This window comes from Candoia aspera, chromosome 1, assembly GCF_035149785.1.
Source record: "Candoia aspera isolate rCanAsp1 chromosome 1, rCanAsp1.hap2, whole genome shotgun sequence".
Taxonomy (NCBI): Eukaryota; Metazoa; Chordata; class Lepidosauria; order Squamata; family Boidae; genus Candoia; species Candoia aspera.
This window is the reverse complement of record NC_086153.1, coordinates 217,502,124-217,527,602: the sequence shown is the minus strand read 5'-3', so window position 1 is coordinate 217,527,602 and position 25,479 is coordinate 217,502,124. Positions and strand designations below refer to the sequence as shown.

At 38.7% G+C, this 25,479-nt stretch overlaps 1 protein-coding gene across 1 annotated transcript in view; it reads left to right on the top strand.

The window, feature by feature from the left end:
* Window positions 1–370: 370 nt before the first annotated feature.
* The window catches only part of KALRN (kalirin RhoGEF kinase), a 165,464-nt gene continuing 140,355 nt past the window's right edge, over window positions 371–25,479 (top strand). The window contains exons 1-5 of the mRNA XM_063288781.1: window positions 371–430; window positions 7,447–7,656; window positions 11,015–11,191; window positions 17,473–17,668; window positions 21,963–22,129. Coding sequence (XP_063144851.1) covers window positions 398–430; window positions 7,447–7,656; window positions 11,015–11,191; window positions 17,473–17,668; window positions 21,963–22,129 — 783 coding nt within the window. The 5' untranslated portion in view covers window positions 371–397. The remainder of the gene's footprint in view (window positions 431–7,446; window positions 7,657–11,014; window positions 11,192–17,472; window positions 17,669–21,962; window positions 22,130–25,479) is intronic.

Genomic DNA, 25,479 nt, shown 5'->3' with positions numbered 1-25,479 from the left:
TATCAAAAAAGCAAGCTGAGGAAAGGTGTATCTGTTTCAAATAAGAATTTTTTCAATGCTTATTTGAGGATTATTCAGTGTGAATTTCTGCTAACTTCTTTTGCAATCAGCATCACTTTGAATAACTGCTGTCATGTTAAAATGCTGGTTTATCTTCCTGAATTGTGGAAGTATTTTCTCTGAGTATTAACTACTAGGGTTTTGTGATTTGTGCTTTATTTTTGTGGTGTATTGGTAGAATACCTATACAAATGCAGACAAGCTACTGGAAGCTGCAGAGCAACTGGCTCAGACTGGGGAGTGCGATCCGGAAGAGATCTACAAAGCAGCACGGCATCTAGAAGTGCGGATTCAGGACTTTGTTAGAAGAGTAGAGCAGAGGAAACTTCTTTTGGATATGTCTGTCTCCTTCCACACTCATACCAAAGAGGTAAGATGCCTGCAATGTAATAGAAATTCGAATACTGTTGGACCTATGTTTCAAGTATGCAACACAGCAAGGAATGTTCATATTGTTCAAGGCAGACTAGAATGAACTTAGACTATATGAAATGAAAACTTAGAAGCCCTGCCAAATTATATATAAATGTTCCAACTCTGCCCATTGAAGTTGCAGCATAACTATTAAAGAGTGGAGTCATTATAAACATCGTCTGTTTGCCTACAGTATCTATCTGAAACTCCACTGGAGAATAGCAAGGTCCATGTTAACACTATGTGATTATTAATAATTAGTGTTGATGTACAGTTTATATGTAATGGAGTAGACGCTTAATCTGTATTTTGTAACTGGAATATCAGCACATAGATTTCTTTTCAGAATGTTTTTTCAAGTAGAAAGAGATCTTTTCATTTTCCTGCTCCCTCTACACCCACCCTTCCATGTCCTTTACTGATCTGGAGAATCTGCCAATCCTCTGAAGGAGCTTAAGGGTCTGCAAAAAGAATTGACAAACTTTTATTTTATGAATGAAATGCTCCATGGGACATGGCAGCTCATCCACATGGAGAAAGAAGATCTGCATTATGGTTTGAGCTCTTTAAAAGACAGCAATCACCATGCCACTATTGTTTCTTAAATATCTTAAGTAATTTAATTTTAATGAAGCATCTCTTTGCTTTATTACTATTTCTAACAAGAATCAGCTGATGGAGATAGTTTTGATTCTATTCTATTCAAAGTGGGTTCCACATTCATGTCCTTTTTTGATTTTCAGTGGCTTCCTCAGGACTAGACTAAATGCTGTTTTAATTCAGATGAACAATGTACAAAATGTACAAAAATAGGACAGTTTTTCAGCAGACTTAGAGGTCAGGACATTGAAACTGAAGGGCCTGGGGGTATAATTAAAGCATACTTTACATTTTTCCATCTTCAAACTAAAGGGTTCATGGTGTACTTTCAGAAATTAAATTTGAAAACAGGAGTATGTACTATAAACAAATAATATGTAAAAATTATGAAAAACTGTATTGCAGTCATTAACCTGCACAAGAGAAATCAATATGCAAGTATCCAAAGCTGAATTGACAATAACAGAATAGTTAGGTAAAATACATACAAATAATTTTGGCTAAAAATAACAACAAAAACAGAGAATGCTAAGTTGCTTGCTCCAGCTACCCAAGTGCAGCAAAAGAGAAAGGATTAAGTTTAATCATCAGAGTAGTATAAACTTTAAAATGGTAGCACAACATTCAAGTAAATATCAATCAGTAAAGCAATAAAACCATCCGGAAGGAATCTGGGGAATATAAACTTCACTTACGGTCCCCTGTCAAACCTGAGAAGAATATAGTATAGTAACTGATGTGGCAAGTGCACACCAAGACATAAACACCTTCCAGGGGTTAAGTAACCAAGAGTTAATGCTGAGACTGGGCCATATGCATAAAAATTCATTTCCAAGTGAGTTAGGGTAGCTTGTATATTTGGTGACAGATAAGCTGGTGAAAGGCAGGTAGTTCTTTCTTTTTAGTATATCAGTGGCATAAACAGCTCTTAGCTGTGGACAGAATGTGTTTCTGTTTCATGATTCAAGTATCTCCTTGATATGGGCTGGCTTCACACATCACACTTGGTTATTCTTTTCAACCATGCCTTGTTGAACATCACAGTTGGCTGGTTTTATGCACTGTGCTTAATCCAAACTGAGCAAACCACATTATGGCAGATTATGATGTGTCAAACACACAAACAGACACAGATTAGTTTATTGCAAGTTTCAGGTGCAACCTCCTATTGAGCTATCCATAACCAAGACCCATAATTACACCGGAACTGTGTTTATATTGTGGCACTATTTTCTTCCTACTAGCTAGTCAGAATAAACAGTTCGGTATTGAGGTAATAGAGAAGCTGATTAGTTCAGATGAATTTTTATTTTGTCAGAAAAGAGGGAGGAAAGCATCAACAGTTTTCAAAGACTGACCCTGAGTGATTTTTCTTTTGTTATTGTTGTTACTTTGCAGGGAGCAAGAGTCAGCAGAACTCACAGAGTCCTGTGGCATGTTTAACTATTGATAATATGCAACAGAGAGAAAACATGTACATGCTGGACAATCTGCATTCCTTGACTAAAGGTCTGAGGAATGCTTTTAGACAGAGGAAATGGTGGGAAGTTCATGGTTCTTTCAGATAGCCTAATAAGACTTGTTTTTGGAGCAGGACACTGCATCTCTTACAGCCGCAGGTTCAGCTATTGATTACCACTGTTCATAATTGAAAAATATGTATTTTTCACTTTCCCCTAGTAGCATAGCATTTGCTAATAGGTTGTACATAGTTCCTGATTTTAATTTTCTCTAGATTCATAATGACAGCCTAATTAAAAAGGCATTTTGCCAGGCATTCTAAGAAGTCACAATTTCACAGTATCTGACTCCCTCATAACATTATTTAATATGATGAGATACATAAAACATGAATTTACTGCATCTATTTCCTTGGATCTTTGCATGTTCATTGATGGAAAGCATAACTATTTCAAGCACATGTGCCTTGTAAGTACAATTTTTCACTGAAGTCAGTAAATATAGCAATGAATGCATAAACAGGGAGGAGAAGAAATAAAACTATATAGTTAATAGCCCGGAACTACTGTTTCTTAAAGCAGTAAGTCATGGAAGGATTTTATATGGGTTGAGGAACTATAGGTTGACAGTTTTTATTATTGCTTGTTAAAGAAGTGAGCAGTTTCCTGGGTACTCTTAAGATAAAAAAAAATAGGCAAATTATTATTTACCTGAGATCCTGACAGCTTAAAATTAATGGATCACTCTGGAGCATATTGATATTTAACATCACTGTTGAAAATGTCAGACCAAACGCACTTCAACATTTAACTTGCTTAAGGGCACTGGGCTTCTGTAGCAAGGAATAACTGGTTTAACTCTGATATTCCAGTATCAGAGTAATGCTCCATAATGCAAAATGATATTATTGGTGTTACCATAATACATCAGACATTTGTTGTATTCACTTCAGCAGTGATTCCCACACAGTCTTAACTGCTATGCTCCCAATATTTGCTTTGCGGAAACGAATGCATAAATGACATTATATGCAAATGCATTTAATAAACTCATGGAAACTTGCTTCATAAATTCAGGCTTAGAAGGAAAAAATGGTTTAACATTTTCTTTTGCACTTATTTTATAAAGAGAGTAAACATTCATTTCACTAAGGACTATGGCACTTTGGGCTAAAAAGCTGCTAGCAGATATCCTGGGATTCAGAATCATCTGCCATCTTTGTTTTGCTGCATACTTTTGTATATAACCAAGTTTGTCCCTTAGTCTGTTCTGCTGCAACACATTTTCCCCAGTTAAGCAAATCAGCACAAGATCTTATATTCATGTTTACATCAATAGTGACAGACATTGATGCAATCTGAAAATCAGAAGCAATCTGATAAACTTTGTCTGAAAGAGTTATCTCCTTCACCCAAAGGCTTGAACAGCTCCATAGATTCCTCTGTGAGCCTACTGGATTTAGCTTGGGGAAATGGAACAGACTTTCAGTTTCTGCAATATTTATAACAGGCAGGTGTCATCTATCGTCACATCACTTTAAAGCTGTGATATGAAAACTCCAGTCTGTAGATCTGATCTGATCTGACCTGCCAGGCTGAACTATCTAGATTGGAGAGCTAAACATAGACTCATAGGATTGGAAGGGGTAATTTAGACCATCAAGCCCAACCACCTGCTTAATTCAGGAATCCAAAATAAAGTTTCTCAGACACATGGCTATCTCCCCTCCATCTGAATTCTTCCAACAATGGGAACTGACCCCTCTCCACATGACCCCCTCCACCCTACCATCTTCAGCATTCCAACATCTTCATTCTGTAGCTTTTCCATTTAGGAAAATAAAAGGGCTTCTAAAAATGGCAAGAAATAGTGCTTGCAGGCTGTTTCAGCTATTCTGCACCTTTCATTTCTTGGAAAGATTTGCTAGAGCAGCCTTTTTCAACCTTTTGACCCTGGAGGAACCCTTGAAATATTTTTCAGGCCTTAGGGAACCTCTGCACATTCAGGCTCAGAAGTTACAAAACTATTATATTCGTTTCATGGGTAGGCCTGTATATATGCATTAACAGGGTTCTTAAACTAAAAATAAAGAATGAAACTTACCTCTTTAATGTGAAGTTGCCCGAATTTGAAATACTTCTTTAAAATCGTGATCTCCCAGGGAACCCCTAGCGACCTCTCATGGAACCCCAAGGGTTCCATGGAAGCCTGGTTGAGAAACCCTGCTCTAGAGAGTAGAATGAAGCCTTCTCCTTCTCCAGAAGCCCTGCCTCTGATGCTGACCTTAAAAGAACATGAGATCTAGAAAGTCACTTAAGCAAAATATACTACGTGCATTATAATCCAAGATTAAACTGAGCAATTATTAATTAGGAGACTATTGATTATTTATTTGTTTGTTCATTTATTCAAATTTTGCCACCGCCCATCTCCCCCCAGAGGAGGGACTCTGGGTGGTTTCCAATAGAGGTAAAAGATTTAAAATACAATAATCGTAAATAATACATAGAATATAAATGTTGTTGTTTGTTCGTTCAGTCGCTTCCGACTCTTCGTGACTTCATGGACCAGCCCACACCAGAGCTTCCTGTCAGTCGTCAACGCCCCCAGCTCCCCCAGGGACGAGTCCATCACCTCTAGAATATCATCCATCCGCCTTGCCCTTGGTTGGCCCCTCTTCCTTTTGCCCTCCACTCTCCCTAGCATCAGCATCTTCTCCAGGGTGTCCTGTCTTCTCATGATGTGGCCAAAGTATTTCAGTTTTGCCTTGAATATCATTCCCTCAAGTGAGCAGTCTGGCTTTATTTCCTGGAGTATGGACTGGTTTGATCTTCTTGCAGTCCAAGGCACTCTCAGAATTTTCCACCAACACCACAGTTCAAAAGCATCTATCTTCCTTCTCTCAGCCTTCCTTATGGTCCAGCTCTCACAGCCATATGTTACTACAGGGAACACCATTGCTTTAACTATGCGGGCCTTTGTTGTCAGTGTGATGTCTCTGCTCTGAACTATTTTATCGAGATTGGTCATTGCTCTTCTCCCAAGGATTAAGCGTCTTCTGATTTCCTGACTGCAGTCAGCATCTGCAGTAATCTTCGCACCTAGAAATACAAAGTCTTTCACTGCTTCTACATTTTCTCTCTCTATTTGCCAGTTATCAATCAAGCTGGTTGCCAAAATATAAAATAAAATAAAATCCAGATGGCAATGAAAGTTCTAATTCAGTTTGTGAGTATATGAGTATATTTGGTATATTATGACTATATGGCAGGTGACTCAGGAGGGGCTGCTTGCCTGTTAAATTTAAACCTTTTTGTAATGCCTTAATAGGCTTCTATTTCCTTTCTTTTTCTGTCCAAGTATCTCTTCTTCTTGTGTCATTCCTATCTCGTTCCCGCCCCCCCCCCCCCGCAGTCTTTTTTGTAGTTTATTCAGGGGAAAGAGAGAAGGAAGTGTATGTATATATCCTTGTGTGTGTTCTTGTATGAAAGAGGATTGCACATGTGAGAGAATGGTCGGTATATGTAGATGGTTGATCAAATGAATGTTACAACATCATATTCTATAATTATATGATATATAAAATTATAGTGTATTCATTTTATTTTACATTCAGTTTAATCTGTAATTATTAATTCAATTAATATTAATTTATTTTTCTCTTCTACCCTTTATTGGAATGTGGCTTCTAGCAGGGATACACACAGAGACAGAGAGAGAGAGAGAGGTTGTGCTGGTTAACAACCACAATGAAGATTGATCTGATCTGACATATTTATGCATGCCTATATGCTCGTATGTCATGTGCACAGATTTATTGGGACAGGGATGATCTCCAGAAGTGATTTCATCTGGAGTTTGCAGCCCTCTATTGACAACTTTTCTGGCCAACAGATTTCAGGACTTCAGAAGCAATCCTACAGAGCTAGAAAAGGAGTCCTCAGAGTTGCTGGAGCCAAAGTACTCTTCAAGCCAGTTTGGGAGTCTCAAAGTGAGGAATAGCAGATACAAGAGAGATCAGGCTAGAAGAACTGTTGTGGAGTAAGTGAAAGATGAGATAGCCAAGAAAACAGTGAATGGTTACAGGCTGCAGATATGAAGGTACAAGATAGGCTAATGAACATTGTCTCCAGCAACTGTCTCAGCCTTTGAGACTACCTTAGAAAGCTCTCTGCAGCTTCTCCCAGGTTTCACTGTCTCCCATGATGGTCCTGATTCCATGTGAGTTACTTCTTACCCAACCTTGCCCCTGATACTTCTAGTTAGCCTGCTTTTCCTCCCCTTGGCAGCAGTGGTGCTGCACATGGCTCAGAGGCTGGGGATAAGAGACTGGAGTTGCTTCAGACTCCACAGCAACAAGGCTCCTCCACCTCAGCCACTGTCATCTCTTCTTCCAAGGAATAGCCTAGGGAAGGCAGGATTTGAGGTGGGGGAAGCTGGGCAGTTCACAGAACTTTTCTGGCTTTATACATTTTTTTCCCTGTATACTTGTCCTTTTTTTGTGGAGGTTCTCTGCATAGTCATCTTTTGGGTGAAGATGGCACATACCCATCCTTGCCTTAGCATTTTTATCACCTTTTGTAATTAGAGAGATGTAGTATATCTTTCTTTTCCCCTTCTGTATTCTTTCCCTTTAATTGAAAAGAAATTTAAAAAGAGGATCCATTATATGTGCACCCATACTACATAATTATTTCAGGGCAATCTTTCATGTTTTATTTGGCTTAATATCGCAATTGCTGAAGTGCTTTAGTGTCAGATACACTGTGCTTGGTAATAGTCTGATTGGTACCCTCTGAGCTGATTTGAAAGGGTTAAGGTCAGTACCCCGCCCTTTCCCCCATTGTCCTTCCCTCCCCCTTTTGCCCCTTCTGATATCTTTGGCTTCTTCTTCCTTCCCCTCTTTCATAGCTGTGGACATGGATGGAAGACCTGCAGAAGGAGCTTTTGGAAGATGTCTGTGCTGACTCTGTAGATGCTGTTCAGGAACTCATAAAGCAGTTCCAGCAGCAGCAAACAGCTACGCTTGATGCCACCCTCAATGTCATCAAAGAAGGTGAAGATCTAATCCAGCAGCTCAGGTCAGTTCCTTGGGCACAACGGGACACATCTCAGAATTCCATGCAGAGATTATTGCTTCCCACTTGCTGTGTTTAGAACCATTCACAGATCCTATGGTTACTTATTTTGGCATGTCTTACCTGCTTTATTATACTGGGAAGCTGCCTAGATTCGCCTGGCGGAAGTGGCACAAAAGTACCTGTAATCATGAAATCACTTCTAAATGCATCATTTCACTGAAACTATAAGAAATAATTTGTAGAGACTAATAAAAATATCTCAGATCACTTGGGCCACTGCGTGTAATGGATGAAGAGAGCTGCAGGTGTACCAAACTGACTATGATTAAATGGTACTACATAAATATGCTTAAAATTGATATTTAGGAGCATTATTAAATTGTTATAAATGGAGGCCTTGTGGTTTATTCCTGCTAAGCAGTGCCTGGAATCCTCTAAATAAACATATGCCTTTGTATATCATTAAGTACCATTTTTATCACCTGTAGGAGCTTTCCTTTAGCAGGATTCCTTGTGGCCTGTTAAAGCTTTCAAGCTTTCACGTGATACCTACCATTTCCACTTGCACTGGCTTTATGCACATGCAGTTTACAGAATGTACCTAAAAAGTGACTGCATGAAACATACAGGTTTCCTCAAAACAACTGTAGCCCTGTTGAGATATTGAACTCCCAAGGCTGGTGACTCTCTACAAGCTTTATTCAGCTGGCTTTGATAGCCTTTAATCAGAAATGCTCTGAAACTATTTATTTCTTTTAAAAAATGTGATCACCCTTTTTGTCAATTCAGTAGAAGAGTCCATTGAGGTGAATCATATTCGCTATTATGAAGAAACTTGTTTTAAAGAAATCTTTGTGTATGTATCTTCCAGCTTTAAACATTTATTACATTTGAGTACCATTGCATTTTTAGGTGAGTGAACCTAAAAGTAGAAGAGTAGAAGTGATGTGGGAGATATAGGGCTGGAATTACTGTGCTGTTAAAAAGTTAGACAGCACTCTGATTTCCCTCACGTAGTACTGGCAATTATGGGCAGGGGGAGATTTTTAGTGAGAAAGCAGAACACAGCAAAGAGTTAAAGCCTCTAGATAAGTGTTTCTCAACCTCCTCAACTTTAAAATGTGTGGACTTCAACTCCTACATTGAACCTGTCCTCCAACAGCATGGCTGGCTGGGGAATTCTGGGAGCTGAAGCTCACACATCTTAAAGTTGAGGAGGCTGAGAAACACTGCTCCACATCATACTCCTGATCTGAATCTCTTTTTTCCACCATGATGGGGTTTTTGGTTTTGGTTTTTTTTTTCATGTGGAAGATGTATTTATGAAGGGTGTGAAAACTTTTTTCGGTGACGCATTGTACATTCTGGTATAATCTGCCAATGGCTACATGCTGAGAGTTGGCAAAGCAGAAATCAGTGGAAGGAGAAGTTGAGCCAGAGGAAAGTGAGGCAATCCTTCCCTTTTCTCTGGATCAGACCCCTATCTCTTTCACACTCAGCATACTTTTAGAGGCTACCTCTTGCCAGAGATATAAATTGATTGCTTTCAGAAGTCCTTTGAAATTAGATCATAAGCATCATATAGTCAACATTCTGCTTGACTACTTCTGTATTAATAAATCTCATCATAAGTAGATATACTCTGAGACTTGATGTTCTGGCAAAGTAATATGAGATTGGAGCTGTGCAGATAGGAATTGACTTGGTTCTCAGGAGCTCCTGTTGCATTATTTAAGACCAAAGTACATGGGTTGCGGCTGGAAGAGACAGGGAAGGGGCAAATGGCAGCTCCTATTAGAATTCAGAGTGATTTTGTTGTTGTTTTGTATAGGTCAAGGATCCCGTGAAGCTTAGAATCTAATAATACTATTATAATCTGAGTAGCCTCACATTGTAATTTAAGACACTGATTCTAGATGTAGGCATGAGAAGCCAACCTGACTAGAACAGGCTCTGCTGCAGCCTGTTACCCTCTGACTCACTTGTTAGTGTCATCGTTTACAAGGAATTTGTGGATTGCTCCTCCAAGACCTCTGCAGGAAGCACCGCTTTGATAGATCTGAACACATGAGGAGAAAATCCCTAATCCCTTGGTACTGTTTCTATTTACAGTTACATACGTAATATATATTTTTGTGTCCATGGAGTTTTTTCGGGAGAGATGGGTGATGATAGAAATTGGAAATTGGAAATTGAAAAAATAAATAAATAAAATAAATTAGTGCTACCATGTCTGGACTGTAGCATTCCAGATGATCACTAGATGGTAGCAAGGAGGGAACACTTTTCTGTGTTTCTGTGTTGTTACCTAGTATTCATCTGGATTTTTGCAGGTATGGTAGCACTAACCAGATACCCCACATCATATAAAGTATATGTTTCATATAAAGTATATATATAAAGTTTCTTGGCTTTACTAACATTTATGCATTGTTTACTGGGCGACCATATATATTTATTTGGTACTGTTTAATTGTTTTTAATTATTTTAACTGTTTTATGGTTTTTATGATTGTAAGCCACCCAGAGTCACTTGCTGAGATGGGCGGCTATAGTAAATACATACATACATACATACATACATACATACATACATGCTAAATTGGTACATAAGACAAACAAGTGAAGGGAAGGTGGAGGACAGCTAAAGACATGGGAGTGTTGAACTCATTAAGGAGACATGGAGAAAAAAATAAGCTGGAGTGGAAGAGGAAGTATAGACTTAAAAGTGATACCTCGTCTAAGGTAACATTCAGGCTTTCTCCAGCTCTCACCCATTTTAGCAGAATCTTTCCTAAGGAATAAGTCTTAAAAGCTTGCTTAACTTTGATTATTTTTGGTGGCTTGCAATAAAAATAGTACTTGACCAGGGACCAAGAAATCCCACCTTGCCCTAATACCATACAGTTAATAGGAATACATGTTAGATAAATTCTTGCATGAATTCTACTAATGATATTTTGCACAGCATAGTATTTTGCCTGAGATGAAGGATTTTTAAGTAAACCAAATATTGGTAGAGAGCTGGAATCTCATGAAATAAAATAAAAAGGAAGCAGAGCCCTGAAGGGATTTATATGCCACCCCTTTCTTCTTCTTCTTCTTCTTCTTCTTCTTCTTCTTCTTCTTCTTCTTCTTCCTCTTCCTCTTCCTCTTCCTCTTCCTCTTCCTCTTCCTCTTTTCCTAATTAATGCAGAAAGGACAAAATGCCATGAGATATGAAGAGATGTACTGTATTCAACTCAGTATGTAATACTGAGGAAGTTCAGGCATTCAGCTGATGAAAGAGGTGAAGGCCCTTTCAGTTTTTCAGCAATGTATAAAATAAAGAGTATTTTATGTTTTTTCATTGCCTTTGTCAACATTGGGTTTTTAACCATTTGTTTTGACTTTACCACAGAGATTCAGCTGTCTCTAACAATAAAACACCACATAATAGTTCCATCAGCCACATTGAATCTGTCCTCCAACAGCTGGATGAAGCTCAGGTACAGATGGAAGAGCTCTTCCATGAGAGAAAAATTAAGCTGGATATCTTTCTTCAGCTCCGGATTTTTGAACAGTACACCATTGAGGTAAGAATTGCATTGGCCATTCTGAAACAGAAGAGACTCATAGGGAATGGGAAAAGTGCTTATTTGATAAAATCGGTGCTTAGGAATCAACAGATTGATAATATTTTTTCCCTGTCTTGCAGTCCATTCAGTCTTTCTGCCTAATTAAACAAGAATCTTTATATTCTACAGCACAATTAACCTATTAATGGAATATGACTGTGGAAAGTAGAGGTGTAGTATCTTTTTCTGTCAGAAATAATGGCACAATCTATATCAGTAGGCAAAGATGATTGCAGAATGGTAATTCATATGGGCTTCCAGAGCGCAGGACAGAAAATATTATCCAGGCAAATTCTATTAGCTCCAAGCAGAAAGCAAATGAATACTATAATCTGCAAACAAAATGGTAAGTCTTCAACTGTCAGGGCAGCCTTGCTCCAAATAACACGCGGACTCACTTAAAGGGTTTAAGGATTTCCGGGTTTATTGAAACAGAATGCATGCGGAGAAAAAGACGGGAATGCGGGTGTGGTATCGGGGTCTCCCGTTTATACCCCGGTGGTGGACCTTGTTCTCCTCCACCCTCTATTGTCCCCCAAGCCAGGTCCGGGTGGGTGATTAGCATTGGTATGGGTCCGACGATGGGCGATTCGGGCGATCTCCGATGTTCCCCTTTGTCTCCTTGTCTTCATCCGGTGCAGGTGCATCCCCTGGGGTAATGGGTGGGAGTTCTCCTGATCTGTAAATGGTTTCCAGATCCTGTCCTAGGTGCGGTTCATTTGTCCTGTTGATTTATTTATGGGTTTGGGTGCTTAAGGGATGATGTGTGTGTTTAAAGGATAATGGTTATCCCTTCCTCTTTCCTGATGTGCATGTTCCCCATTGTGATGCACTTATTGTTAAGGTTTCCCTACGAACAGATTAAGCTACTATTATACCTAATCATTTGGCCGGGTGAAAAGGTTGCAAGTGATTGTCTCCTCTCACGTGCTTCATGCAAAATAGCCTGGGGGGAGGACCTGCCCGGACTTGTTCTTCACTTCTTCTTTTTCTCTCTGCTGGAAATGTAGCTCAGCAAGGCTTGCTCCAAAAAGGGAGCTAGGTCCTTTAAATGTTTTGCTTTTGTTTTTGTTTTCTGTAAATAAATTATTTTTATAGAAATGCTTGGTGTGTGACTTTTTTGACCTCTCCTGGGCTAAAGGCTTTCCCAGCATTCTGCAACAGGTTATGTGCCCAGTAAACAACGCAGTAAAACCCAGAGAGAAAAGAGAGATCAACTCCACACCTCATGCACAATTTAAAGGCAGGTAGCAAAGACCTGTGAAGATTTTCTTTGGAGCCACCTGGAGATTTTCCAGCAACTGCCGGTCTGCAGGACTTAGAAGCTAGCTGAGGTGCCTTGCAAAAGAAGGAAGAAGCCATGGCTGCCTCCCAGCCCTCAGCGATGCCTCTGGAGCGCCTATCAGAGACCAACTATTTGAATTGGGCCCTGAAGATGGAAATGTATCTTCACAGAGAGAATCTTTGGCTGCAAATTGGTGAGCAAAGCCCCCAAAATCCCAATGCTGAATGGCTGAGACAGGATGAGCGGGCTAGAGCCACCATTATCCTGGGAGTTGAGGACAATCAGCTAGTCCACGTGCGAGGCATGCAGTCTGCAAAGCAACTTTGGGACGCTTTGAGAGACTTATATGTAAAGGCAACAGCAGGGAGTAAAGTTACTCTGACGAAAAAGCTGTACAGAGCCTACCTTGCAGAAGGAGAAAGCCTTCCTGAGCACCTGCATTATATTCAGCAGCTGTTTGTTGAGTTGCAGGAGAGAGGAATGGAATTTACACCTCTCACAAAATCCTATATCCTCCTGTCCTCACTAAATGAAACGTGGGACACGCTGATTTGTACCCTGGAGGCTATGCCTGAAGCAGACCTCACCCCATCGTATGTTACACAGCGCTTACTCGCTGAATGGGAGAAGAGAGAGGAAAGATCCCCCCCCATCTCTTCTGGAAAGCTGCAAGACCAGAAAATGAGGGAAAAGAAGGGAAAGGAACCTGAGGGCACAGCGCTAGCAAGCCAGAGATGCTTCACTTGTGGTTCAGCTGGACATTTGCAAAGAGACTGTGCCATGAGACCCAAGAGTAGAAAGACAGAGCAGAAGAACACAAGGGCAACACAGAAGAAGGCTCTTCAGACAACCCAAATTGCACAGGTTGCTGAGAAGGGTAATTCTGATGTATGGGTGTTAGATTCTGGGGCCAGTTGTCATTTATGTAATTGTAAAAGCTCTTTTGTGTCACTGTCTAAAACTGAAAGACAAAGTGTATCTTTGGCTGATGGGTCTGTGACCAAAATTATGGGACAAGGTGACTTGTATTTATCCTGCTTAGGAGAAACTGTAAAAGGTGTGTTGTATGTGCCAAATTTACAATCAAACCTTTTATCTGTGGCACAATTGGCTGCAACAGGGTATATCATAACATTTAAGAAAAATGGTTGTGAGATACGTAAAAATGGGAAATTGTGTGCTACTGGTATGTTAAAAGACTCCTTGTACATTGTGCAAAATGCAAGGAAGCCAAGCTGCAAGGCTGCAGTTGGCAACACACCATATCATGACCAATGTGTACACCTGATGCACAGGAGACTTGGTCATGCTAATATCAAGTATATAGCACAAATGCCACAGCTGTGTGCTGACCTAAAGATAAAACCCTGTGATAAATACTTAGATTGTGTAGTTTGCAAAGAATGCAAAACACTAAAAGCTCCTGTGAGTAAGCACAGTGACAGAGTTACAACTAGACCTTTGGAAATTGTACACTCTGATATTATTGGTCCTTTTGCTCCAAGTCTTGGACAAGCAAGGTATGCAATGACCATCATTGATGATTTCTCAAGATACACATTTATCTACATCTTAAAACATAAAGATGAGGCATTTGAGAAATTTAAAAGTTTTGTGACATGGGCAAATGGAAAATTCCCTAGGCCTGTATCTGCACTCCAATGTGATAGAGGAGGAGAATACCTTTCTCACAAATTCAGAAGGTTCCTAATGGAAAAAGGGATAGAACAAATTCTTTCTAACCCGTACACCCCTCAGCAAAATGGTGTTGCTGAAAGAAAGGGCAGAACCTTGCAAAATGCGATGGAATGCATGTTAAAAGATTCACGATTATGTTTTAAGTTCTGGGGAGAAGCTATATCGACTGCTTGTTATGTTCAGAACAGGTTGTATAACTCTATGATTCAGGACACTCCATTCCATTTGTTTTATGGTGTGAAACCAAAGGTAAGCCATCTTAGAGTGTTTGGTAGCACTGCATGGGTTCACATTCCAAAACAGCAGAGAAGGAAAGGAGGCCCCACAACAAAGAAAGCCATCTTTGTTGGCTATGAACAAAGCCAGAGGAGCTACAGGTTCATAATGGGAGAGAAATTAATAATTAGCAAAAGCGCTTCTTTTGCTGAACAAAACTGGGGGAGATTAAATTCTAGCTCTCCAGTTGAACTGACCACAAGAGAACAGCAAGGACTTGCTGATGGTGATCTTTTGCCTGATGAGGACATTAAATCAGAAAAGCAAACTGAAGATCTGTCTGATGAGACAGATGCTTCTCAGGAAAGTGATAGGAGTCAAAATTTAAGCCCTGTATTACCTCGCAGATCTCAGAGGAGTAATAAAGGTGTTCCTCCATCACGTTTTCAGGCTGAAACAGTAAAGGCTTTTCACATATTCACAGAACCTGAGTCTTTAGAACAAGTGAATGCTTTACCACCTGAGATTGCACAAAATTGGCATTCTGCCATGCAACAGGAATTAGCATCCTTGAAAGAAAATAAAACATGGAAACTGGTAAATCTACCTCCCAATGAACGCTGTCTGGGTTGTAGGTGGGTTTTCAAACTGAAAAGGGATGCTGATGGCAAAATCCAAAAATATAAAGCAAGGTTGGTTGCAAAAGGGTTCACTCAAAGGAAAGATTTAGACTTTGACAAGACTTTTGCACCAGTTACTAAAGGTGAATCAATTAGATTACTGTTAAAAGTTGCTGCACTCAAGGGAATGTCAGTTAACCACTATGACATTCAAACTGCATTTCTCTATGGTGATTTAGACCACAGATTATACATGCAGCAACCCCCTGGCTATGAAAAAGGAGAGAATCTAGTCTGTGAACTGCAGAAGTCAATCTATGGGTTAAAACAAGCTGCTAGATCCTGGAACCAAAAAGTAGATGAAAAACTGCAGAATTTTGGTTTTGAAAAAGGACAAGCAGATCCATGTGTATATATGAAGGACAAACAAGGCTGTATGTATCTGTGCATTTATGTTGATGATTTGCTGCTGTTCACATCAACAGAAAAACAAAGGCTTGATTTTGAAGCCTGCATGAAAAGCCATTTCACATTAAGAAGCCTTGGAATTATAATAACCTAGGTTTGGAAAAACACAGGAAGAAAAATGGTAACTTTCTGTTAAACCAAAGGGGAGATAAAGTAATGTGAATGGAAAGACATATAAAGGTGTCAGAGAAGATTGGTTTGCATCTTAATCTGTAGTGTAAAAAGGGGAGTGTTAAGGTTTCCCTACGAACAGATTAAGCTACTATTATACCTAATCATTTGGCCGGGTGAAAAGGTTGCAAGTGATTGTCTCCTCTCACGTGCTTCATGCAAAATAGCCTGGGGGGAGGACCTGCCCGGACTTGTTCTTCACTTCTTCTTTTTCTCTCTGCTGGAAATGTAGCTCAGCAAGGCTTGCTCCAAAAAGGGAGCTAGGTCCTTTAAATGTTTTGCTTTTGTTTTTGTTTTCTGTAAATAAATTATTTTTATAGAAATGCTTGGTGTGTGACTTTTTTGACCTCTCCTGGGCTAAAGGCTTTCCCAGCATTCTGCAACACTTATGCCTTGCAACGGGGAACATGACATCAACTCAATACAATATTGTATTGCTAGGACTGGTTTTTGGGCAGAAGTTCAGAGCTCTATAGCCCAAGTCTTCTCCGCAGTGACCTCCCAGTGTGGGGAATGATGACATGTAGGCCAAAGTTTATTCCAAAGGAAATATGTTGATTAACACTTTCTGAAAAGCAAATATCATTTTAGTCCTTGGAATCATGATTCCTGTAGGTCTAAAAGGTGAAACTGCATGTTCTGCATTTTTCTTTATTACAGAACCAAGAGCTTCACAATTCCAATATTTCATATGGAATATGAAAATCAACAAAGAAAACCCTTCTACGACTATTAAGTCATTAGCTCTCAATTTGTCAGTCTGTAGCACTAGGTTTGCTGAGAACATACAGTACTACCTCCAGAATCAGACAGTGTGCTCTGTATACCAGCTGCTAGGGAGCAGCAGTGGGAGAAGGCTGTCACCCTCTTATCTGCTTCTACAAAGCATTTATTGAGGCAAAATTAACACAACTAAGCATTAATTCTGGCATTAAGTCTGATAGTTAATATTCTATATCAGAGAGAAAAATATTGAATTCAGCAGTGTTAACTTTTAAGTAGAGATATGCAAGAGTGCATTGCTATGAATTTAGCTATTGTGCTTTATAAAGTATGGTTTGTGGTTCTATATGATACGAACCCAACAAACTATAGCTGTTCAACACACCTTGGTTAAGTAACAATGGCTTAGTGAGATAAACCTACCCAGTATTGATTCACCTGATGTCGGTTATGACAAAAGTTAAGAATTATGTTTTCATGGGCATGAGATGGCTACTGATGGTTTTACTGCTTCTGTGACACTGTCATTTTTATTGCATATTTGTTTGTATAGTTTTTCTAAAGTTCTAAGTCCTGTAGGGATTTTTAGATTTAAAACTGGGACCGAAATGTTTTAAATAAATAATTTAAAATACTGGCACACTGTGAAAAGGCAGCTCTTTTCACTTTTTTTTAATCAAGTGCTTTTGGATAACTCACAGAATAAGCTTAAGGAAGTTTAAGCAATCTCATGGGTAGTTAATTTGTTCTAATTTGGGTATGTTTGAAAATCTCTAATTTGGAGATTTCCTTTAATCATTCACAATTTTGAATCCAAGATGATATTCTAAGTTTTTTACTGTAATGAACCTATCTCTTTACTTTACAAACAACACATAATTTAAGTGCTTCTCAATTTCACTGTACTTATGCAATGGCAATTTAAAAATTTCTGGAATGCAGTTAGGTTTATTCTCTTCTGTGGTTACATTCTCTGTTTTAGATTTTTTTTCCCCTAGTAACCTTGATTTTAATGACTTTGCATGCTTGTTCTGCATTGCTTCTTTTTTACTGTGAAGGTGACAGCTGAATTAGATGCCTGGAATGAGGATTTGCTACGGCAAATGAATGATTTCAACACTGAGGATCTAACTTTGGCTGAACAACGTCTGCAGCGGCATACGGAGAGGAAGCTGGCTATGAACAATATGACCTTTGAGGTCATCCAGCAAGGACAAGATTTGCACCAGTACATCATGGAAGTGCAAGCTTCAGGTAAGTGGAAGAGGCAGATCTGACTTACTGAAATGTAGTATGACCAGAGATGTCTGCCAGGAATAAATACAAAGGAAATTAAAACAAAGGTCATTTTATTTCCCCCTACTATAGCAAAAGCATTCCTATGTCCAGACAGAAACTTACTTAACCTCCCAGAGTTCACAAAAGCAAGTAAATTCTAAAAGACAAAAGAAGATACAAAAAACAAGTGGTAACAAATGTCTACCCACACTGGATAACCAGTAGGTGAAAAATGATGGAAAAAGAATCAGAGCACCATCAAGCATTTTTTCATTTCCATTTTGAACCCTATTCTTCTTTGAAATCTGGATTAATATGTTTTGTCTGCTAGAGACAATCTCAGGGTATTACCACAAAAAACGAGGTGAACCCATATTCTGCAATGCCATCAATCAAAGTAAGTAAAAACTGGTCCTGTCAGGGTGCAGTACACAAAATACTTCAGGTGGGGCAAAAGGCAAATTATTTCTGTTTCTTCATTAAGGATTTTGTCTTGGTTTTCATCTGATCTGGCTTGAAATTTTTGTGCAAATGTTATATGGTCTATGTATCATCCTAAGTCAACTATTTTAGATCACAGTTGTCCTAACAGCCAGGAACCACGCTGAGACAAGGAACAGGTCTCTAGTGTTTTATTGTTGCTACATAACAGGGGAATCCTAACAAACTGAAGAAGCGTGGGAAAAACCCAGACATATAAACCCCAGAGGTTAAGGCGGGCCCGATCTGTGTCTCTTGGAATGGCTACCTAATTCCTCAGTGCTACGCATGCGCTTTACAGCCTGGATGGGAGCCCCCTGCTCGCCATCCTTACTCATGACAACAGTAGACATAGGGAAAAGCTCCTACATATCGAGGGGTCCTTTCTTCATCAAGGATTTACCCTACTACTTAAAATACAAGCAAATTCAAGACTGTGGCAATGACCATCCTGGGAGATGTCGTCTTTTACACACCGGTATGGAAAAATCACATAAAAGTGAAAGCAGTTTGTTCTTCTTGGCCCAAACAAAACAATTTCTTCATTTCCAAATAAGGCAGAATGGTTCTTGAACTTCATGTTCAGAGCCTGGTAATCTAGCTTCCCATTTGGAGAGAGAGGTTTTTTGTAAATGCCAGACATGGTACACACATTTGTTATAATTAGCCTGTATATAGTGCTGTGTGTCTTCAGGACTTTTCCAGCATTTAGTATACACTTGACTTCACTGCACATCTTTGATGTGCTTGCAGTCAGAGTCTGCAATCACTTATACAGCTGGTATATCTCAATCAGAGATATCTCATCAGTGGCAATCAGTAAAGGGCCTATGATACCAAGGTGCAGCCAGTTCCCCAGTGATGAATTGCCATTTTGTCACATGTTATACAATTTTAGGCTGCATTGCTGGCAAGCATAAAGACAAACGAGAACATCTCAAATGCTGCCTGGCATATATTAATTTTAAAAGTTCCATTGAATTCATAGATTTTGGAAAAATCGTCATTAGTAAATATTTTTGCTGTTTTCTTTTTTCAAAAATTAAGTGGTTTGGGGTATAGGTCTTTAAAGATCATGTGTGTCTAAGTTTTGCTTTTAATATCACTGTTAATATTTATTTTATCACATGACCAGTGAATCTATTGTCCAGCTTCTTCCTGCCAAGCTGGACAGATCTGAGTTGTTGTACAAAACCTAAGAAGTCACTACAAAAGAATTCCAACAACTCTATTTATCAAGTATGCAATCAATGTTCAAATTATTGTACCTACTCAGTGCAGTGTTATCTATTGTCATCTATCAACTATCATTATTCCCACCTTTTTATATATATATAACTCAAGGCGGCAAACGTATCTGATACTCCTGCCTCCTGTTTTCCCCACAGCAACAACCTTGGGTTGGGCTGAGAGAGAGGAACTGGCCCAAAGTCACCTGGCTGGCTTTTATGCTCAGTGGAGGGCTAGAACTCACAGTTTCCTGGTTTCTAGGCCAGCAACTTCGAATGGTTTTATGCTTCTAAAGTGAAGAGATGTAACCAACCATTTCTCCTCTAGAATCCCTGTTCTTAAAAGGCAAAAACCATAAGAAGAGACTGTTCTACAGACTATAGTACACATGTTCATTCCAGAATGTTGCCTGTTCAAATTCCTCACAATTTCACTGGCTACAGCTGGTTTGTTTTGGAATATGAAGTATTGACTGAGTTTTGATTTTCATTAGAGCAATATCTGACTGCAGAACTTCCTGCTAAGTATGATTTTGCCACCCCACCTGTCTGCATCATAGTGATCATCTTGCTTCTTACCCAGTTGTCTACACACATACTTTGTCTAAACTGCTTGTCACCTTTACATACAGTACTGGTCAAATTTTCAAAATCTTGCTTAATGCCCATAGGATTTTCCCTTGTCTGAAACATGATTAATTTTTTATGAGTACTAAGAAAGTTTAAAGTAAATCATTCAATGTTATGATAGCAATACAGTTAGTCCTCATTTAACAACACTAATTGGGACTAGAAACTGTCATTAAGCAATGTGGTTGTAAGTTGAAAAACCACACGACCACACTGCTTAGTGATGGCAGTTCCAGCAGTCCTGGTTGCCATCATTAAACGAGGACCACACAAGTCATTAAGCAGGGACTTCATGTGACTGCGACTTCCTACATCCTGCCAGCTTCCCCATTGATTTTGCTTGTGGGAAGCCAACAGGGAAGGTTGTAAATCACAATCACATGACTGTAGGATGCTGTGACAGCCATAAGTACAAGGTCTACTCTTAACCACCACTCGTTCAGTGCTGTCATAAGTTTGAACAGTCACTGAACAAGTGGTCATTAAACAAGGACCACCACTGAGAATGTATCATACTTCTTTTCAAGTGGATTTGATTGCAAACTGTCCTTGCAAACAAAATGTGCTTCTTTCTTTAGTCAAATAACCTCTGAAGAAGTAGAAGAAATCTGAGGACTTTAAGTTACAAGGAATCTGCTTTGAGATGCTCAAACAAATCTGAAAAGATTACTGATTTGGGATAGCAGTAGTAGATAATACTGAAGTTGCTAATAGCCATAATTCAGCTCAGACACAGAGGAGTGAATCACTCTGTGTTTGCATACGGGTGTGTATTTCTTTATCCTTTCTTATTTAATATCATTGCTCACATAAGTGCAGCTGAAGTACTGGGATACATCTGATACATTTTTAAATGAATAAATGAAGCAATAAGTAGATATGAAGAACATTTATTGAATGTCTGTTTTAATGCAACAATTCAAATCTGATGATTAAAATAACTTGCCCAGAATACAGTGCTTATGCTGAAACCTATAGGAAGAAGTGTTTTCATGGAGGCAGATGACCTGAGACAAAAATTCAACACCAGTAGTTTAAAAAACTTCACCCGTTGCATTATTTTCGGTTTATAGAAAGCATGTCATCTTTTTAGCATTTACATCACTAGAATCGCATATGAACCACAACCCATGCTTTGATTTGCTTTTAATATAGTAAAGAATTGAGGAGAATTGGTTTTTGAAGTCCATGCAAGAGATAGCAAAGATGGTGCTGAAATTATTGTCTCCTTTATATAGAAAGTCTGGTGGCTCTGTGACCTCAGATAGGAAGACATGACTTTTGGGAAGTCGGCTCTAAAATAAGGTTTAGGGTCTCAGCAATGAACAAGCTGCACAGAAGAAAAGGCTGCGACTAGTTATGCTGCTCCCATGTTTAGCACATTGCGTTAACTTTTCATTCCGTGAAATGCAGTCCTTTGCTTTTGTTTATTTTTTTCTTTCCATTATGTACTGTGAAAGAATGATATAATCCTGACCCAGGAGAATCAATGGGATAGTTACACTGAACTTAAGTAAGGTCTAGTTTGTGTTCTTTATATTTTATAGTTAATGGAGATACGAAGAGTTCACTTCTTGCTTCGGTTTAATACACTATTCTTCCCAACTGCAAATTGTCACTTCAAATAGCCATGTCCAAGAAAGAATGAAGTCGGAAGAACCATGTTTGTTTACTAACATGTATCCTATGCAGGCACCAACTTCAGCAAAGTCATAGGAAATGCTAGATTAAGAGCAGCTGAGGGTATGTTTTGCAGCGCACTATCAACTGTATTTCAATCTGAATGGGTTTAACCTGAAGTAATTTACCTTCAACAAAAGTCAGGTATTACTATAGGCCACATCACTTCACTGGGCTGCCCCCTCCCCAAAAAAGGAGCAATAAGCAGGCTGTCTGTCTTTTTCCATCTGAGGATATTTATTGTATTCCAGGCATTGAACTGATCTGTGAGAAGGACGTTGATCTAGCAATCCAAGTGCAAGAGCTGTTGGAGTTTCTTCATGAGAAACAGCACGAGTTGGAGCTCAATGCTGATCAGACGCACAAACGGCTAGAGCAGTGCCTTCAGCTTCGGCACCTGCAGGCAGAGGTTAAGCAGGTCAGGGCTTTCGCTATTGTTCTGCTTGTTGGCACATATGATTAAGCTGGCGGTTCAAACTCCCTGTCTCTGCCATTCAAAACCTGGTAGCCTCTAAAAATTCACTTCTGCGACAGTTCAGGTAGTCCTTGTTTAGCCGGTGCAATTGCTTCTGGCAAAATGGCATCCGAGCAAATCATCTGACTGAGAAAAGAGAGAGAGAGAGAGAGAGAGAGATTCACCGTGAAGATCACTAATTGCTGCCACCTCAGTGAGGTAAAGTTCTCTCATGCAGCAATGCCAGTGTTACTCACTCCAGCATGCAGTGTTGTCAGGCACAGAAATTTGGGCACAAGTGTGTGCATTGGTTGGAAAATGGTTTTTTTGCTACCATTTATTACTGTCATATTTGTGAATGGCCACTGTCCGAGGCAGTTGCTAAATGAGGACTACCTCTACTTATATTGTCAATGGTCTCAGAATACATGGAAGAATACCAGAATTTTCGTTATGTGAAAGACCCCTTAAATATAACTGAACATTGTGGTCAGACACAAATGGGATCAAACTTGCAGCAAAATGTGCTTATATTTTACACATGTCCTGGAAAACAGTGAGGTGGTGAGGACAGTTTAAAGCACTGTCTCAGAATGTGTGTATTCATGGCTCAAAGGGACAAATGTTTACAATTTGCTCTGGTTTAGTTATACTATATGTACAGTATATGGACATAAATCCTATTTAACATATTACAAGTTTATTCTTTTTACCTCTTCTGTGTTTCATGAAATCTGAGCATACTGTAGGGATAAAAAGAGTTGCAAGAGAGAAATTATAGTTACATAATCCCTGAAGCAAACTATGCTATTAACATTCCTTTTCTTTAAAAGCACATTCTGCTGAATTTTGTCTTTTTTACAATATATAAGTAAAGTTCTTCTGTATAAGGATGATAATGTTTTGTGTCAATAATATTGATGGTAAAATTAAGAAAATAACTTAAGAATGAAGAAATATTCCTTTTTGGTGACAAAAGGAATATTTTAAAAATATTTTAGACAGCTAAATGGAGGATAGAGCTATCTATCCTTAGATATGGTCTAAGAATGGGTATCTATCTTATTTACCTTATTATTTATTAAAAGTATTTATATGCTGCTTTTTTATGTAAAGCATCCTAACAGTAGAAACATGATAAAAACAGGATTAAAAGCTGAGAACCAGTATTAGAGTGTTAACAGCTGTACAACAGCTGTAGAAAGCCAGCATTTAAAAATGCCTAAAATACATAAGGACTTGACATATGTCAGAGAAGAGATCATTCCACAGAGCAGATACAACCATGGAGAAAGAGTGCATCACTTGCCTTCTGCAAGTCACAGGACAGCAAGCTGAAACTTCCACTGAAGACTTCAGATGTCTGAGAGACTGATGTAACTGAAAACACTTTTATAGACAACCTGGTTATAAGTTATTTAGAGCTACACTGACCAACAGCAAATTGCTGAACATGGCCTAGGAACAGACTAGTTAAATATATGAACAGTAAGGCATCCAAGTCAGTACCTTTGTGGTTGCATTCTGCAATAGCCGTAGCCTCCTGGCAAATCTCCAAAGTGGACCAAGACCAAGTGCATTAGAGTAATCTTATTTTTTGAGATTATTTACGCTTGAACCAACATGGCCAGGCCTATCCCTATTTTGGAATAGGCATAGCTTTTCCTAGGTATAGAAATCGCCTTGGCCTCCTGTGATTGTGGTGGGTCCAGAAGCACTCCTGGACTATGGGCTTGTATGTTTTGGAGGCAATCTCTCAATTTTTCATCTTAAAAAAAAAATCAAATCAGTCATGTTTGTCATTTCATTGTGTACCTGTATTCACATGAATGAAATGATACTTAAGCTACATATTCAAAACAAACCAATGTAAGAATGAAAAAAATCCCCAAACTATCATCATTTTCATCATTTTAGGGTCTAGTAGGATATGCTCTATTTCTGCTTTGAACAAAGCCACTGATCTGGATCAAGAATTGAGAAGAATGTTTGGTGCAGGGGGAGTGTTCATGTAAATGTTACTAATACCGTGTTCAACGATATACAAGTCCAGAACATTTTGTTACTGATAAAAATCTATGAGACTGTGCAAGAAGCTGGAGGGAATCATACCGGTTTCTATGGAAGAGACAAAGTTTATTGATTTGCATGAAGCAGAGACCACGGAAACACTGATGTAAAAATATCTAAGGTTTAATTCATGCATTATTATTGACCCATGGGACAATAATTCTATTTATTTTGTTTAAAAAAAAACATGAGATGACTTGAATATTTCATGTTGAGGCAGGAACATGAAAAATAAATTAACAAAAAAATTGTTTATATGATTCTACTGGCTGCTTGTTTAGGCTAAGAGAGTGGTGAACTTGAAGTATCAAGAATACTGGGCTGGAATATATGCAGAATTCAGAATATAAAGGGACCTTGATTGCTTCATCATTTGCTTCTCAATTCCATTCAACCACTTTCATCAATGTAAGAGTATGATTATACCCTCAAGGGCTATAAATACTGGAATATGATGTGGGGGCTCTGAAAATGAACTCTTTACTCTTAAAAATGAGTTCCAAGCTTCACATGAAGATAGAAAGTTGGAAACTCCAGGAACGTTCATCATTTCTTACAGTTTAAAGCTTATGACAAAGCCCTCATTTATTCAGCGCTCAAAATGATCAATCAGGCTTAGCCTTGAAAATATTTGTAGGATCTAATCCTCTTTTTTGCCTGCCATTGTTGCCAGATAGTTACAGAACCTGCCGGGAGATATGAGTTAAACCTTTTCTCACTGGAAGCAGAGAGAAAGATGGGATCAAAGGGAAGGAAATATTTACTCTCTCAAAAATAAATTGGAAACCACTGATACTGTTCTGTATATGGTGATCCAATATGATCAGTATATGATCCCTGCTAAAAACAGGGATGTGAACCAACTGAAGTTTCCAGTCTTCAAGATCATCTCCAAGGAATTACTGCTTATGATTTCAGTCTTTATATGACTCTTAGGGAAATATGTTGTTCTTCTTTGAATTTGTAACTAATTTTTTAAAGTTCCCTTTTTAAATGTTCCAATTTCATTTTTACATTTGTTTAGGAATGCATTCTCTCATTCTCTGTCTCTCTGCTTTTTTTATCTCTAATGTTCTTTTCATTTTTAAAGAATATCTTTGTAATAGCTGCTCAATGAATATTGTATTTTTATATTAATTTAATTATACCAATAACCAAAAGAGCAGACCAAGTGGCCGCTGGTTTAGAGGTGAACATTCAAACCTACAGTAGTTCAAGAGACACCTGTGATTCATTAATTTATT